The sequence below is a fragment of the Myripristis murdjan genome, chromosome 1, assembly GCF_902150065.1.
Source record: "Myripristis murdjan chromosome 1, fMyrMur1.1, whole genome shotgun sequence".
NCBI lineage: Eukaryota > Metazoa > Chordata > Actinopteri > Holocentriformes > Holocentridae > Myripristis > Myripristis murdjan.
Window position 1 is genome coordinate 37996347 of NC_043980.1, and position 18367 is coordinate 38014713.

Sequence of the window (18367 nt, forward strand, 5' to 3'; positions counted from 1 at the left end):
TATGTGTGTGTGTGTGTGTGTGTGTGTGTGTGTGTGTGTGTATACAAGACAGGAGGTGGAGGTCATTCTCAGTTACACAAGGTTCACAGGGGTTTTAGGTTCAGTATCATGATCCTGCCCATAATCTCACTGAAACACACACACACACACACACACACACACACACACACACATCTTGAAACCTGGATGGACGTCAGATATCTTGTGTTTAAATGAAAACATTAAACCCTTTTAAGTCTCTTGCTTTAAACCTTTCTTTCAAACACATGGGGAAAAAATGCAATGAGCAACTTAACAAGAACATACCCCTAAATTTACAAGAAATTAGTAAAAGGATACAGAAAGAAAGAGAGAGATTGAGAAAATGACAAAATCATCCCCAAAAAGGAAAACATGTCCAGAAATTATATATTATTATTTTAAATTGTGTTACAGGGGAAAAAAAACTCAATTCCAGATAATTGCCTTGTTTGTTTTGGTTGTTTTACTCTTTTCTTTTCTCTTTTTTTGGTTCTTTTTTTCCATTTCCTTTCTTTTCCTTTCTTTTCTTCTCTTTTCATTTCTTTCTTTCATTGTCATGTAACTTTCGATTAATTTCTTGCTAATTTTGGGTCATTTTTCTTGTTAAGCTGCTCATTGCCTTTTTCTTGTGTTTTTAAGAGAAATCAAATGAATCTGCTCATGTTTCAGAGTCAAGTCCTCGTCGCTCTCTGCGACCCTCCTGCCTCGCCAAAAGCTTGCGGGCAGGTATACCAATCACTACAGCCTCCTGCTATCCATATAAATAGTTTATTAGTATCAGCGTCATGTACAGAAGATTTTTTTTCTCCATCCTTTATGCAGACGGAATGCCAGTAAAGAAAATGACAGCGATAGAAAATGAGAGGTTATAAAAATAAGAGAATATATGAGCATGTGTGTGTGTGTGTGTGTGTGTGTGTGTGTGTGTTTTGCTGTTTGAGACGAAGAGTAAATCTTGGAATACAAAACCTAATCCCAGTCACTGTTCCTAGAACACCTCAAAGGAGGATTCCACCTCGTTTATAATCCCACCACGCAGTTCACACCCTGAAGCAGGAACAAGACACCACAAGAGTGCTCCAGTATCCCAGAATGCATCCCACTCCTTCCAGTTGTATTATTCATAAACCGTCCACAGCCGCTTCGAGTGATGACGCCCTGCAAACAAACAGTCAGCCAGTTTGATTTGTTTCTTTCAGTTTTCTTAGTAACATGCCAAGGCGAAGGTTTGATGCGACTCAGAGATCCTCTTTTTCCTTCCCAATCCAAACCACAAAGTTCGCCGGTCCAGAGCTGAATGGTTACAGTCCGTCTGATGCACATGGCTGTGCCGGGATAGGAGCAGTGAACCTCGTCCTTCCTCAAACCTCCAGAGCTCCTGTGGCACACGGGTCATTCAAGAAGAAGTTGTCGGGTGAAAAGACGGAGGTGTTTAGCTGACGCTCCAGAGCAGCTTCATGGTCGCCGGCTGAGACGTTAGAGGCAAAAGGTGCTTGTTCTTGTTTTCTTCTACAGCCCGTCCTCTTCTCTCTCTCCTCCTCCTCCTCTCCTCCACGCATCCATCCACCTCCCCTCACCTGATACCTGTTGAGTGAACAATGAGGCGTTAGCTCGGCATGCAAAAATTAAACAAACTGCACAAAACATTCTGGCTTTTGCACTTATTCCAAAAAAGACTAGTACTAAGATAAACTAATAAAGATGAATATTCCAAACATATTCCCGTTTGCATACTCCGACTTGTTCGACCATGTGAACACAGCTTCCATTTTTCAATCAGTCAACCACATGATTGAAAAGGTCAGTGTTGCGATGTTTCCACAACTCCAAAAACCAGCTGATATCCAAGCCTTTCATAATGTTTAAAAGTAGGTGTTTCTCTCCTTCCGACCAGAAATGTGGATTTTTGTTTTGTGAATGCCTTGCGAACCGTTGGCTGCTTGATTTGTTCACAACACAGGGCTGACTGTAAAAGGCCAGGAGGCCATATGTGGCAAACTGCGGTAAAAACTACATTTGAGATGCATAGGCCAGCTGTGCTGTATAGATGACCAGAGAATGCTCCTACAACCTGCATAATATCAGCATGTCTCACATGTCTTAATTGGAAAATGCTACACTTGGAAAAAGGCTTAATTGGTAATATCTAACCGGAATATGCTGTTTACATAAACCATATGAAATTAGGACTATTGCCATATTCGGAGTAACAGTGGAAAATTAGTGTGCATGTAAATGCACTGATAGAGAGCTGCAACATCTTTTTGCACAATGCATGCATCCGCTTTCTCCAGGCGTACAGAGATGGTGAACCCAGTTAAAAAGTGGGATTTAGTGTCACTCTTGAGCAGTGGTGGGAGTAACGGCGTTACAAAGAAACGGCGTTACTAACGGCGTTACTTTTATCAGTAACGAGTAATCAAAGAAATTACTGTTTCCCCCGTTGTAACGCCGTTACCGCTACTGACAATAAAATGTGCCATTACTAGCCGTTACTTACTACTAATAATTATTATTATTTTATTATCCTATTCAAAAAATGTGCATCTTGTGGAAAAAAAGCGGTGTGTCAATTTTCAAACCGGTCGGACTTTGCAGTTTTTCGTAACTTATCAACATGCATGGAGAATGAGCACAAATTACAAGAACCGTACGTGTTCCCCAACGGCAGAGCGGATAGTATCTCTGCCTGCCGTACAGAAGACCGAGGGTTCAATTCCCCACCCGGACAAGCTGGCATCACTACTTTAAACTATAATGAATTACTTTTTCAAAGTAACGTGCCCAACACTGACAATGATAGATGAAATTTGACAGCAATGTCCACACTGCAACAGCAACGCAAAAATATGTGCATTAATAAGAGGATTTAAGAAAAGAAAAAAAGTAATCATAAAAATAGTAACTGAATTACTCTTCTGCAGCAGTAATTGAGTAGTAATCAAAATGACTTTTTTACAGAAGTAATTAGTAATTGTAACTTATTAGTTTTGTGAGTAATTGGTCCCAACACTGCTCTTGAGTAACATCTTCATCATCCCCCAAGACCTGTGAGGTTCTAAAAGTTAATAATATGATCAAATGGAGTTTTAATCCATTCCAGCAGGACCAGGAGGGCTTTAGCTCCCCTTGTAGGGAAAAGATATGGTAAGACCAACCAACTGCCCAGCAAAGTGAAAATATTCCATTTGCTGGAACTGAAAGAGCGACAGTGGAGCTACTGGTTTATTTATATCCAGGAACAGCACACTATCGGCATGCCCTGCTAACAAGCTAACAGCTACTATTACTCATTTCTGTTTGTTGAGGTTAGCGGAGGACAACAGGTGCAGTTGATTTAATTTTTTTTTTTAATTTATTGCTATCATTTTTCAGCTTTGTTCTTGTTGCCATTCCTCTTTGCGGTATTCCCTTTGTCATTTTTATGCAGCTGTGGTTCTTTTTGAGTGACAGCTCTACATTTGTCTGATGCTGTTTCAGCAAAAGTCATGATTCACGTTGAGGTTCTACTGCAAAAAATGTTTTTTAATCATGATATAATCATTACTTGGACTTTTCTAGCGTTAGATAATAGTGCGCAATATGCAAGCATAAGCATATGACGCAAGGACAATGTTTATTCTCATTTCCCCTTTTCTCCTGCAGCGGTGGTGATCTCTTTGATGTGGTGGTGCACCGCCGCTAAATGAACAGAGAGGAAACTGCTCTTTGTGCACGTGTCTGTGGTTGAGGAAGGAGACTTGGAGGGGTGGGGGGAGGGGGGCAGAGTGTGGGCTATAGTTGCCCTCGGGAGGGTATAATTTAAGTAGTGAGGAAAAACACTGTAAATACTTGAGATCTGTTATCAGCTCCCATCAGTGTGGGGAGACACATTCAGACAGCAGCGCCATTCACACGGGAAATGGGCTCACACACACACACACACAAGTACATACAAAGAGATATGCAAGTACACAGACAAATCTATCTTTAACTCACACACAGATGCTCACACAAATCTCCCACTCTCTTCATTCTAATATATTGTATACACACACACACACACACACACACACATATGCTCACCATTGTCTGTGTCTGAGTGTTGGCTGATGTGGCGTTTGTTGGTGCACATGCATTCCAGGTGCTCCTCCAGCCTCACCTGCACCTCCCTCAGCTTGGGACGCCGGCGCACGTACTCCACCTTCGCCACCTGGAGAGAGAGAGAGAGGGAGAGAGAGAGAGAGAGAGAGAGAGAGAGAGAGAGAGAGAGAGAGGTTTCAATAAAATGCTGGGGAAATCACTTAATCCTTGTTTTTTCTGGCATGTAAACTGTCAACTTTCAAGGTCTGGTAAAGTTGATTCAAACAAAGCTCCATAACTTGGATGGGGTAAATGAATGCCTTGGTGAGATATTGAGCAGATTCAGACTTGTCAAGCAAGTAACCTACACTTATTAATATTTGTATAATACTTGCAAAATAGCATATGTAGAACTTTCCCTATAGCAACAGTTGCTAGCTACGTTGGATACTAAATACAGTATGTCAGGTGGCAACATGTGGGAAGCATCATTTACAAGGGAAACTAGAAAGCACTCAGTAAATCGCATATCGTCAAACACCACGCAAGATCTGCCAGTTTCACATGATGGATATTCACCAAAAGTTCATCACGCCCACCACACAGCTCTTTGGCTACTTGGTGTTTAAAGGGAATCGCTTCTTCCTTGGCCCCTGACTAACCTTTCCACCAAGTTTCACCATGTTGCATGCATGCATTAGGGAGTTACATGCATTTTACTGTGGAGCCACGCCCACTGCCACGCCCCGCTTTGGCCAATCAGCGTGACCACAAACAAACACACAGAATGGGATGGAAACGTGAGCCTGTCCAACTCGGTTGACGGAGGTGATGATGGCGTTTTTGCAGAAAACTCTCTGCATGAATGGCCCCTTGGAACGCCTGCAGACACCATGTGTTCATCCGCCGCCTCTATTATTTGAAATGGACTGCATGTTTGAATCTCAGGAGCCTGAGACAAAAGGTTTCTGAATGCTGAGTCTGTTAGACTTCTAGGATCAGAGAGTCACATGATGCCAACAGAAGCAGGAAATGGGTCTTCAACTAAGAGTTTTTGGTGGCCGATGCTGATTGTTTGGACCGAAGCTACAGGTAGTTGACATTTTGTGGCAGTATTTTGCATTGACAATCAAAAAGGTCTGGGAAACTAAATTATGTTGTTTCTTTAACACGTACTTGCATTCACAATTGGCCCTAAACATATTTGAAAATTTACTACAAGACGCAGTAAGTCCTGGCAGAGATGGAGCGGCTTTGTCTAAATATACATAAATTACGGACACACAATATTAACCAAAAAACAGTGAAATCATTTCTACCAATAATACTGAATATGCAAAGACCTTGTCCCCATCAGCATTGCATCACACAGACACAATTTTCTTCATCACGCTGTTGACAAATGACAACAAATGTCAATCTGTCAATCTGTCTAAGCAGAAGAGGCGTCCAGCTTAATGCATGCTCTCATATAAAGGCTCTTTGGGGAAATGTTAGGTTCTGTTGTCTGTGAGTGCTCATAAAACAGAAAAAGCTGAACTGCTCACCCTTGCTGCTCACAAGACATTTTCCTGCATACATGATAAGCAATAACATATGATAAGAAATCTCTCTTCGCCCCTTCTTCTTTCTCCTTCACACAAACACACACACGCACACACAGATACACAAACAGGCACCCATTCACATACTTGTACCAATACACACATGCACAAACACTGACATATACACACACACACACACACTACACACTGACGCTGATATCCTGGAACAGGAGCCAAGAGGAGCTTCAGGACTGATTGCACAAGCCTCTCTGGTTCAAGTCTGAACAGACTCAGAGACCGTGGCAGCAGAGAGATAAAACAACAGGCGCTCAGGCGGGAGGTTCAGCTGAGGTTGGGACCTGCACCTGCAGAGCCCCAGTCAGACCACGAGCTGCAGAAAACTCTGGGGACAGTTTTCTTTTTTGATAATGTATCTTTTTCCATACCATTTTAGCCTTCTGTTCTCACAGAAAAAAAAAATGTTTTGGGTGACTGAAAACACAACTTTTGGAAAAGCCTGCTCCAGAGTGGAATTTATTTTGAAAGTCAGCGGGACCCTGACCTCACACAAGTGCCCTTGATCCAATGAGCCACTATTCCAAAAGCCATGTTGTCCAGAAACGTCCCATTAGACTGATGGCCCCTTATCCTGAAAACAAATGCCCGTTATTCCAAAACCCCTATAGTTCACTCCATTAATGTCATCAAGTTTAGGCAGGGGTTTGCTCAGGTAAAGGTAAAGGTAAACTGGAGTGCAAAACTTAGAATAACAGCAGCAGCCACTGAACTCCAACAACTCCAGAGGGTGTACTTCAGGAGCAATGGGTGTTTGTTTTCGGGATAACTAATGGACTTTCGGTCCCATGGGACATTTTTTGGACTATTGGAGTTCCAGAATATTCCTCTCATTGTGAAGTGATCATATCCTTTCGATCTGTAGCTTTCTTCGAGCATGGGCCATTGTCAGACAGAAATAACCATAACAGTGACGCTCTAGTGTCTCTGTCTGCGATGGAAATTAGGCTGACGAGGAGAAGAGTGTGAATCTTAATTTTGGCAGCTAAGACTAGCTGGAGCCCCTTAAAAATAATGGTCCAAGGTACTACATACACATACACATACACATACATTCTCATAACGCACTAGCTTTCTCTCTCTTTCTCACATACGGACACACAATATTAACCTTGGCCCTGTCAGATCACAAACTGCTGAACATCCCCTCTGGCTGTGTGATTTTTTCTTGTGTGTGTGTGTGTGTGTGCATGTATGTGTGTATGCGTGTGTGTGAGTGTGTGTGTTTGTGGATTTGAGGATATGCGGTAGACTTTACTTTTGATTTCCTTTCGGGCAGACAAAGGATAGATTCTTTCATCTCAGATTGAGTATCAGAAAGCCAACGCGCAGAGAATCAAATTCGATCCCCTCCTCCTCCTCCTCCTCCTCCTCCCGCTCTTCTTTGTCCCTCTCCACCTACAGTGACACACACCTATACCATTTATCCATCCTTCCATCCTCTCATCATCTCTCTATCCAGCTCCATCTCCTTCTTTTGCTGCCTCTCCATCTCTTGTTTGTTCTCAGCATCAGCACAGAAATTTGCTATCACCTCCTAAAGCACACTTTAAGCCTTTTCTTTACCTCCCTTTTAATCTTATTTTGATTTTTACATAACTGTATTTGTAGTCAGCTTAAGTTCTGAATGTAGTTCCCAGTCTTTATATGTATTTTTCTAATATTTCGCCTCGTAAAGCGCTTTGTAAACTCTTTTACATTTTAGCCTATAAATAAAAATATGATGATGATGATGATGATAATGTTAATGATTATTATGGATTTTTCTGTATTTTACTTATTATCCCACTATGATAAACATACATGTAATATAAAGGTGAAAACTGTACGTGTACAATTGTGTATGCAATATCAGTATCAAGTTATATGTTGCTTCATTATCAGAAAAATTCAATCCTAATGGTGTGTTCCCTTTCCAATGTGTACAATATGCACACACACACACACACACACCTTGAGCGGGCTCCCAGTTGGCAGGGTGTGACTGTGAACCACTGGGGTTTACTGAGTCTTATTGCCAGCTCTGGCAGAGATCAAAAGGAAGCTATTATGTTCCTGGACTAAGCCACTGCCAGACACACACACACACGCACGCACGCACGCACGCACGCACGCACGCACGCACGCACGCACGCACGCACGCACACACACACACACACACACACACACACACACACACACACACAATGGTTTATCTATGGGAAGTAATTGTTTTTAGCAGGTGCAGGAGTGGGTGTGTCTAAAATAGGGATATGCACAGATGGATGACAAATTAAAAGAAAAAGCAACATTAAAGGAATAGTTTGCCAATTTTTAACCAGCGTTGTATCATTACAGTGTGGGTAGCATATGCAAATGAAAAACGTTTAACTTCCCTCCATGTTGCCTGCACCCCAGAGTCCCCTGCTCATTTTATACTTTTGTTGGACATTCAGATGGTGAGAGTGTGCCATTTCCTCTTCGAGATAACAGATGCTGTCAAAGAGAACTTTTTCCTACTCCAGTAAGCTCAGACATGGAAACGGGCTTCACAGCCAAGGCAACAAGCCCGGTGCATTCTGGTTATTGTAGGGTTCTAGTGCATACAGAGCCCAGGTTTATGAAAAGACCATCTTTCCAGAGGTAAAATACCACTTTAAGTGTGTTAGTGAGGTGTTGGGGCACCACGAGCCACCAGAACAGCCTCAGTGCTCCTTAGCATAGATTCTCAAAGTCTTACTGGAGCGATGCAACACCTTTCTTCCAAAAGATATTCCCTCATTTGGTGTTTTCAGAGAAGAATCCAAAACCTCCCCTAGGTGTTAAACTGGGTCGCGATGTGGTGAGTGGTGTGAAGGTCAGAGCATCATGATTTACATCAGTTTGATTCTAATCAAACTGTCTGCTGGATGAGGGGTGTTATCACCCTGGAAGAGACCACGCCCATCAGCACAGACATGTTTCATCATTAGATAAAGGTGATGACTCAGAATAACTTGGTGTTGATTTGCAGTGAGCCTTCCCTCTAAGGGGACAAGTGTAAAACGCCCCCCACAGCATAACAGAGCTAGCGGACCCCCTCACTGTACGAGTCCAGCATTCAGGCCTGTAGTGGTCTCTTGTCCAGAATGTGATGAAGACTGACTCATCCGACCACATCACTTCTTCTCTCATCTCTGGAGACCAGTGCCCCTCAACTCTCAAATGTGCACCTGTCTTTGTATTGAGGGCTTTATGCACTGCAGCACTGCTGTAATATCACTCTCCACATAAAGGATCTTTTAGAGGAAAGGTGCTCCATCCCTTCAGGTGAGTTCCACTAACTTGGAGGTGCCGAGGAGCCCTGAAGCTGTTCTAGCAGCTCGTGCTGGCCCAACATCTTCACATCTTTTTTTCCTTCATCACCATCTGCATGTATGTATGTATATTTTATTTGTCTTTTCTGTACCCTGATGCTATTTGATTCTATACTGACCCATGTCGTCATGGAGATCTTTAAGATGTCATTTAAACCTATTAAGAACATTTCTAAAAAGTTGTTTAAAGTGTAAAAAAAGGGTTTGACTGCTGTATTAGCCAAAAGCAGTGGTTCCTTTTTGGTGTAAAGACTCCCAAGCTGACACAAATCAGGCCGCGGACCTGTATTTGATAAGGTGTAGTCTCAGGGAACCCCCTCTGGTAAGATTACGTTATCCCAGAACTGTAAAGTGTAGATTGGCAGATTAACAGTGAAAAGTGAACTGAGCAGTCACTCTTACACATTCTTTCATTGGCCTAACTTGTACTCAGTGAAATAATAATGAAATTAAAATATTCCCCATTTTTCTGGGGACCCCCTGGAACACTATCAAGGACCCCTGGGGGTTGACAGCCCCCTAAAGAGCCATGTTGAGGTATTCTATTCACAGGTATGCTTTACTTTAGTGTACCTTGACGGTGCGGTGGTGCTTGCGGGCCGGCTGGCAGCGCATGTTGCTGGTGTTGCAGCAGCCTGTGCAGCGTTTCACCTCCACACAGGGCGGCCAGATGATGAAGTTGGCCGCGGTGGGATCCACCTGGCTCCTGGGAATCTCATAGATCACCGTCCGCACCTTACACACCGCCGGCAAGGCCTCTTCCACTACTGCAAGGGCATAACAGGGACAGTTTACAATGGCCTTAAAGCAGTGTATCAAGCTGTGTGTTACCTGTGGGAACATGATGCAGACACTTAAAGTACCATACCAGTGCATGTCTAGTGTAATATCTAATCTAATGTGTATATTTCTGCTAATCTTTTCCCAAAACAAGCATTTGAGAACTCTGAAATACGCCCTCTGCCAGGGAAAATAGTCCCCAGGGAAACGTCTGCTTTACGCAGCAAATTATGAGTCCTGTTGTTTATGAATGGCGAGGACTTTGTTAGCTGCAGAAGCAGAACATCATAAGTTTGGTGTTTCAACCAAAAATCCAGAATTGAAAATCAAATCATGTTGATTATATTTTGTGAAATCTTCAGTACCCACACATTTTCTGGGGGGGAAAAAAAAGGCTTGTTGCATAATAAATGGGTCAAACATTCAAAATCACCGATATGGTCCTTTAAATCTATTTTGCAAGTGGTTGTTTCAGCACATTTTATGTTTATATTATGACATCCTTGTATGCATATTACATTGCATCAGAGATATTTTTCAGTATCTAAATTTCATTGATCATTACTCTATATACTAAATGAGCTAAAGCAGTGATATAGTGACATTTCCATACCAATAAATATCATGTTTTACTCCGACTCCAACTGATAACCCAGTAATAACACACTAGTCGCTCAGCCTATACGTAGTTCAACATTTGCTGGTCACCGAGGTTTTGCCCTGGAAAAATCTGTTATTACACAGGAAGTGATGCGTTTAACATCTCAGCAACATGTTGTTTAGAATAAAGAAGAGGAAGAACTGGGTCATTAGTTGCAGAAGTGGTGGTAACCATGGCCAAACCGAAAGTGCAAAACCAACAGAAACTTCAAACTCCGTCAACGGAAAATCCAAGAAAGAAAATATATATCACAGTCCCGCCCACACTGTTTGATTGACAGGTGCAGTGCAGACTCACAGCAGTGAGAGCTTAGCATCAAAGAGTTCAAATATATGGAGATAAAATTTAAAAAAAAAAAAAAAAATCTTAGATACACAGAGTTCTTGTTAGGGCACAGTCACACACTTTGGACTGCCAGAGTATGTGTGTGTGTGTGTGTGTGTGTGTGTGTGTGTGTGTGTGTCTCACCGGTGCTCCTCCTGTGTCTGGTATGTGCGTGTGCTTTCTTCAGGTCAGAGTAGCTGTGAGAGAAGTCCTTGTGGAGGAAGTCTTTGGCCTCCTCAATCACCTCGTTCTCTGTAGGAAGACAAAACAACACACACACTGAGATGTCTCTCACACACACATGCACTGGTCCAAACAGCAGGACTCATGGACGTTCTCAGCCTCCAACGTCAAACAGGCACACACTCGCAACGCAAATGTACAAGAACATACATACTCCCAGTAAAAAAAAAAAAAAAAAAAAAAGAAACACACAAAAGAACACACAACATGGATGTGACTAGAGCTGCAACAATTAGTCGAATAATCAATTAGTTGCCAACTATGAAATTATTTGCCAATTTTTTTGATAATCGATTGATGGTTTAAAGCCATTTTTAAGAAGAAAATTTCCAAATTCTCTTGACTCAGGCTTCTCAAATGTGAATATTTCCTGATTTCTGTAGGTCTCTATGACAGTAAACTAACTAACTTTGGGTTGCGGACTGTTAGTCGGGACAAAACAAGACATTTGAGGACGTCACCTTGGGCTACTGGAAATTGTGATCTGCATTTTTCAGCATTTTCTGACATTTTCTGCACCAAATGGCAAATTGTTTGACTGAGAAAATAATCTACAGATGAATCAATAATGAAAATAACCATTATTTGCAGCTCTATATGTGATATTGTTGTACAGTTTAAGGAAATCAGAGTTTAAGGGGTTAATACAGGCAGCTGAAATTTGAAGTTTGGGACATTATGATGTTTACAACCTATAACTGGGTTGTTTGACAAACCAGGTTAAGACATATGGACACGGGTGAGAAAAAAATTACATATGGGGGAAAAAGGAGGGTAAAAAATAATGATTACTAGTCAAAGCCCCAATGTCGTTATATGTTAAGCCAAAGCGAGCTCAAAGTACAACTTCAGAACAGCCACTGTTTACACTAAGTGGCATACGTACAGTAACCCAGAGGTTCTTTGTGATTTCCACACAATTCTTTAAAAAAAAAAAAAGCACATGAAACCTTTCTCAGGAAAACACAAAAGCTTTGAGACACAATGCCCACGTCCCTTTACAGGCTCCGTACAGAAGCATGGAAATTCTCAATCAACAGATGAACACTCATGCATGCAAACACACTGTCTGAGTCATACACACACTTTCACACACATACACAAACACTCACGCTGCATCCGAGGAATGCACTCTAAGGACTCTCATGACTTCTTTCAGCACCCCACCTCACGGCACCAGAACTTTACTTTACATCTGTGGAAACCCTGTTTATTCTGCTGGAGCCTACAATATTCCTGAGAAGAGCAGACACCGGCACTTGAACTTCAAAGTGAAGGGCGTGAGATTTGATTTGACTGCGTTAATCCTTATTGGATGTTGTCTGGGTACAACTTTTAAGCCGTGCACAGTTTGCTACTTTCTTAGATTTTGAGGAAACATTCACAATGGGGAATAATAGTTAAAAAGGTTACATTATACCATGAGAGAGGCAATCTGTGGCAAGTTTTGGTCCTGTAGATGTTTACATGGTCATGTGACCTGATCAGTTATTTTAAATCAGTGGTCGACTGAGTCAAAAGTCTTGAACGTGCCAGCAGTGAACTCACCGAGAGAATAACTGTCTGTTAACTACTGTTTATATGGCAGCAGGCAAATGTGTGTGTGTGGAGGGAGGGGGGCAGAGTGAAGAGAGACGGAGGAAGACAAGAGGGAGAGAGAGAGAGCTGGAGAGAGAGAGAGAGAGAGAGAGAGATGGAAAAGACAAAAAAGAGGAGGAGGATTTTCCAAAACTGGCAGAAATTCTTTTTTACATTTTTTCCACAAAAGCTGTTAAATCTGAAAATATACTGAATATTGCACAAAATAAATCTACACTGAGGCCAAAGAAAATGCTAGTGGTGGTTGCGCTGTTCAAAACCCAGCTGAGCTCCACTACAAATGTCCTTTTGTAAGGTAGGAAACTATGTGCTGCTTTTAATTGAAACTGAACCAGCCAATAAATGTTTAATAAACAGCCAGGCGCTGCAGTCAGTGAGCTTTACATATCATGGAAATGTTTCTGACAGGAGCCTCTCTTCAGCCGACTGAGGAACAGGCTCGGTGCTCAGTGCGACGTGTGTAAATGTGTGAGCATGCAGGTGTGCACGTGCACGTGTGGGTATGCGTGCACAACATGGACATGAGATAGGTGGGCTAACTCATTAACAACATTTATCTGGTCTTCCTCACAGCACAGACATAAAGACACGCTCCGTCCGTCTGGGCGCTTGCACGCTGCCAACCCAGTCGCCGGGAAAAAATGTTGCCATTTTACGTTTCTGCAAACCGAAGATACATTTACGTGCAAGCTAACATTTCCAAGTTTCATGACGTAGGATAAACCATTCATTCATTCATTCATCTTCTAAACCACTTATCCTCACAAGGGTCGCGGGGGAGGATAAATCAAGTAAAAAAAATAAAAAAATAAATAAATAAGTTTTGTCTGCTTGCTTGCTAAAGTTTGCTAGCTGATATTAGCAAAGGCTAGCTAGTGCTTTGTAACATTAACCACAATATTTTCCTAACCTCAAGAATGGCGACAAAGCTTTTCCTAACCTTAACCACGTTGTTTTGGCGGCTAACAAAAGTCACGAAGCAAACGGGCTTGGCTAAAGCAGCTAACATGCTAACACACGTGAATGCTCCCGGTCGTGACGCTGACGCACGCTCCACTACCTCGGCAGTGTTGCCAGCTCCTCAGTAAGGAAAGTAGCAAGTTGCTAGAAGTCGCCAAATGACGTCATCGCTTAATTTGCATAATCGGCAATTTGCACGTGATTGTAATGGACGCTGTAGGAGAGAAATAGCGTCGTAGGAGAGAGAAAAATTAGTAAAAAACATCCTAAATATGTTTTAGAACTACAAATTTACGGGAAGGGCGGGACCAACGGCGGCTTTGCGCATGCGCGATTCATCTGCTGCCTGGCCGCGGAGTGGTGGGTCTACTCTCTGCTCCTCTCCTGACGCGCGGCTCGAGGCTGTGACCACCTGTGAGGACTTTGGGGCTCGCGGCAGCACCCGCTGCTCGCTGACAACAGGAACTGCAGAGGAACGATACGTGCTTTCATGTCAGTCTCCAAAATACCAGAGTCTCCAGTAACACCAGGAAAAGTCGCTAGATTTGTCAAAAAAAAAAAAAAAAAAGTCGCCAAGGGGAGTTGGAAAGTCGCCAGATTTAGCGAGAAAGTCGCCAAGTTGGCAACACTGCACCTCGGCTTCAGATGTTTATAAGCCTGTTGTTGGTTCAGACACGCTGACATCGCAACATATTTGTTGGTTTGCAGAAACATTTACAGAGGTAACATTTCACTCTGGCGACTGGGCTGAGGGTGCAGCTAATTTGTTAATACTGTCTGCCACCAGTTGAGCTTTGATTGCCAGTTATTAATTCCCCAACTTGTTTGAAGTCTGTTGACAGCAGAGAGGCCAGTTAATAAATCCCAAATCACACCAGGCTGACAGAAACTCCAATTAGATGTTTAGATATGGTTAACTGATGATTGCAAAAGGCACTCGGCAGAGGAGGGGCGGCTGCATTTCTGTGCCTGTGTGTTTTTTCCACTTGGCCCTGCCTCTCTGTGTGTCATCAGCATGGCCTGTCTGCAGACCGTGTGGGAAAAGACAATCAAGTGTTTCCAAAGTGATCACAGGATCATCAAACCATTTCAACACTTGCCACTGCCAAACCGCAGGGTATCCACAGACTTGTTCATATGCAATACTATGCAAAGCCTGTTGTGTGCGGTGTGTATTTCTATTGGTGTGTGTGTGTGTGTGAGTGTGAGATTCCCGGAAATGAGTATAAATGATGTCTGGGCAGGACCGTTTTAATTTGATTCCGAGTGCCAAACCCTCACACTTTATTTGGATCCTCTGTGTGTGCATGCATGCATGCATGTGTGTGTGTGTGTCACTCTTGCCTATGCACAGTGGCTCATTGCCATGTGTGTGTGCATGCAGTCACGCACACACACGCCTGTGTACGTACACAATGTGCTTCTGAAGCACAACAAAGCCCGTCCCCCCATCTCCCCGTCTCTCTCTCTCTTTCTATGTGTGTGTGTATGTGTGTGTGTGTGTCTCTCGCCCTCTCTCTCCCCCTGACACGCAGGAATTTGAGCATGAATTATACATAGCAACACAGCAGCCTTCCAGCGGGCCTTGCTCTCAAACCAATAATGGGCAGCATGACAACAGCATAATGAAGTGAGCCACTTGACCCCCACCGGGCCGGGGAGCCGTCACACTCGACATTTGCATCTCAATGATGCCAGGATTAATGGTGGCACCGCTCAGCGCTGGAGACATGAAAAATGAATCAACAATTTTTCACACGCAACAAGAACTTCAGGGCAGAAAACTTTGCTCGGATGGAATTTATATTCTGACTCGGGGCACGAAGGCAATAAAGCCTGTTTTATGCCACAGCTATTTCCTCCTGTTCACCTCACTAATTCAGTCTGGTTTGATTTATTACCGAGATAATAAGCAACAACATCAACTGATATTAAAGCGAATACCAGTGTCAATAACAGTTGGGGCCATGTCTAGCTTACATTTCACCCAATCATTTTGCATTGCTTGCTGTATGTAGCCTACTTTGTATTTCTGACACACAGATATTTCAGATGTGAAAATTAACATGTTATCACCGGCAATCTATAAGGTCATAAACCAGCGCATATGCTTCACATGTGATCACAAAACCCTCAAATGTGATAACATGATATCATACACTACCACATGCATGACATTTATGTATTTTTTTCCATTCTAAAAAGTGCAGTCTTCACAGTGTCCAGCCTAGCTTGAAATGAACTGGTGTTTTCGCCGAGAAAGACAATTTAAAAAATAAAAAAGATGTGGATTTGAAGGTAAAGTTTGCACAATGAGGCTGGCAGAGGCTTCCATATCTTCTGCAACTGTCAGGTGATTGACAGAAAGCAATTTGAAAACACTCATAGGAAAACCTGAGCACATGAAATAATGATAAAACAGCCTGATGTTTGCTTGGAAGTTGTTTTTCATGCCAAACACCCGTAAATGCTAGCAAAGTGCTTCTTCTTCCAGAGGAAACATGCCCTATATCTCCAATTATGACCTGAACTTTAAAAAACACCATCCTTCAAACCCAATGTCTCGTTCCCATAAGTCTATACTGAGGCTGGTGGCTGGAAGAGCAAAGCAAAGGTTGACAATATGTATCCCAGAGTTCATGGAGTTTATTGGGTGCAACATCTCCGAGCAACATCTGGTGTGCCATTTCCGCATCCTCACCATGCACTGAACCACAATCAGCCAACACCTGAAGCCAGTGTGTTTTAAGGTGCAGCGTGTGTGTAGGGAGCAGCAGGCCTGGCTAGCCCATGCAAGCCTCCGGTGGCGTGGCTCAGGTCTGACAGCCAGGAGCTGTGTGTGTGTGTGTGTGTGTGTGTGTGTGTGTGTGTGTGTGTGTGTGTGTGTGTGTGTGTGTGTGTGTGTGTGTCAAGCTACGTTAAGCCCTACTCTTTGAGCAGGAGTCTGATCTGCCTACATCATTTGTTGTTCTTTCAGGTCTCATGTGAATGAAATAGAACCCATCATTGCTGTTATTTTGAGAGGTGAGATACACACTGGCTATGAGCCTGGGCTGTGCCTTGATAAATGGGTGAGAGGGTGTCTGGGCGGTATGGTGCTTATACAAGTTTGTAAAGGTGAGAGAGGCTGTATTATATTATAATCATAATCATAATGAGGCGCTTTACCTACGGAGTCTATCTCTAGCAGCCGCTGGAGGTCGCTGATGCTGCGGATCTCGCTGCGGGACAGCCGCTCCAGCAGCTCCCGGGGGAGAGGAGACTCCTGCGGGAGGGAGAGCAACGGTTGAGTCATTTTACTGTGGACGGGCATACACCATGTGGAGTTCTTACTTATTTATCTATCCATTTTCACGTGTTTGTTTTTAATGCGTATTTTGGTCCGGTCATGCTGTGCCAGACTACCATTAAATTGGCTCCATATGCACATGCCAAGTCGGAGGTGGTCATGTCCCAGAGCATCACCGCAGGACTTGTTGCACTTATCTGAAAGTGTGTGAATAGATAGATAAATAAATAAATAAATAATGCTGATTGCAGCACAGAACGAGTTAACATTTGTGCGTAATTACGCAGCGAGAGTGGGATTTAATCTGCTGCGTGCACAGCAATTAGGCTACCATAAATGCGGTTTCTCGACGTGTTACAGCGCGTTTGAATTACTTCAATTACGTCTGTCTGTGAAATAAATCTGACTGCAGCATCTGACCCAGCAAACACCAACCACAGTCTATTTCCGTGCGGCTTACCTCAGCAGCAGTGCGTAACAGGCACAGGCAGCCGGCGAGGAGGTGGTAGACCGCGGCTCTCATCTCCTCTCAGGTCCGCTGCATGGGCACCAGGACGGGGCGGAGGTCCAATGCAGGAGCCGAAGTGTCGCTCCCAGAGCCCGGGAACCCAGAACCATCCCTCGGAAGGGCTGGCCACCTCCACGGCCTTGATTGGGGAGTGAGGTCGGAGTGGAAAAAAAAACTAATATGATCTTAGCACTCCTGAAGTCAGAGCTTAGACTTCAAGCCACTCTGGGTAAGAGTGTGGGCAAAATGCCAGAAATATAAACGTGACTGTAAAGCGGGTCTTTATCAGAGATCGCAGTTGCACAGCCTTTGTCTAGGAGCCTAAACCACTTTTTCTGCACACCAAGCAATCAGTCTTAATTGAGGTCAAGTTGATGCCCACCTACTCCTCGTTTGGCCAGCAAAAGGACATGTGTGTCAAAGTATGCAAACGTTCCTTTTAGTTACATTTACAGATCCAAGAATTTGGTCACTTTGTCCATAAAAGAATCCGTTCCAAATCAGACACATTTGTTCCTCCTGCGATGCAATATGGCACTTCATATGCGCCTAACATCATTAAATGGCTCACATCCTTGAAACCTGAGCTTCCAAAATATGCAGTTTCTCTCTGTAAGCGAGGAGGTGAAGGCAAAAAAAATGAATTAATAAAAAACTGAAATATCTCAGCTCCGCTATCCCAGGGAGTTTTGCATCAGTTCCCAGCGGTCCTGTGATCTCCGGGGTGAATGAAGTCGGGATGCTTTCAGTCACAGGATATAGCAGTGCGCGCTCCCGTGGCTCCAAACTGCAAGCGCGCCTTCTATAGCACAGTGGGAGCGCTGGATTTTACTTTCCTATGGCCCTGCCACCAAATCAGTGCAGCTGGCTATATGAAGTACACTTCTGTTGATAAAATGGAGAATAGACGAATCATGACTAATATTTAAAGATATTATTTGGTCAGTGTGATGATATTTAGAGGTA

The 18367-nt window shown here is 43.2% G+C and overlaps 1 protein-coding gene across 1 annotated transcript; it reads right to left on the reverse strand.

Moving 5' to 3' along the window:
- Positions 1 to 655: 655 nt before the first annotated feature.
- LOC115363944 (platelet-derived growth factor subunit A-like) lies at positions 656 to 18110 on the reverse strand. Its single transcript, XM_030058316.1, has 6 exons — positions 17354 to 18110; positions 16773 to 16869; positions 10947 to 11054; positions 9611 to 9804; positions 4087 to 4213; positions 656 to 1605 (listed from the first exon to the last, which is right to left on the reverse strand). The coding sequence occupies exons 1-6, from the start codon at positions 17414 to 17416 to the stop codon at positions 1595 to 1597; spliced, it is 600 nt and encodes a 199-aa protein (XP_029914176.1). The 5' UTR covers positions 17417 to 18110; the 3' UTR covers positions 656 to 1594.
- Positions 18111 to 18367: the final 257 nt, after the last annotated feature.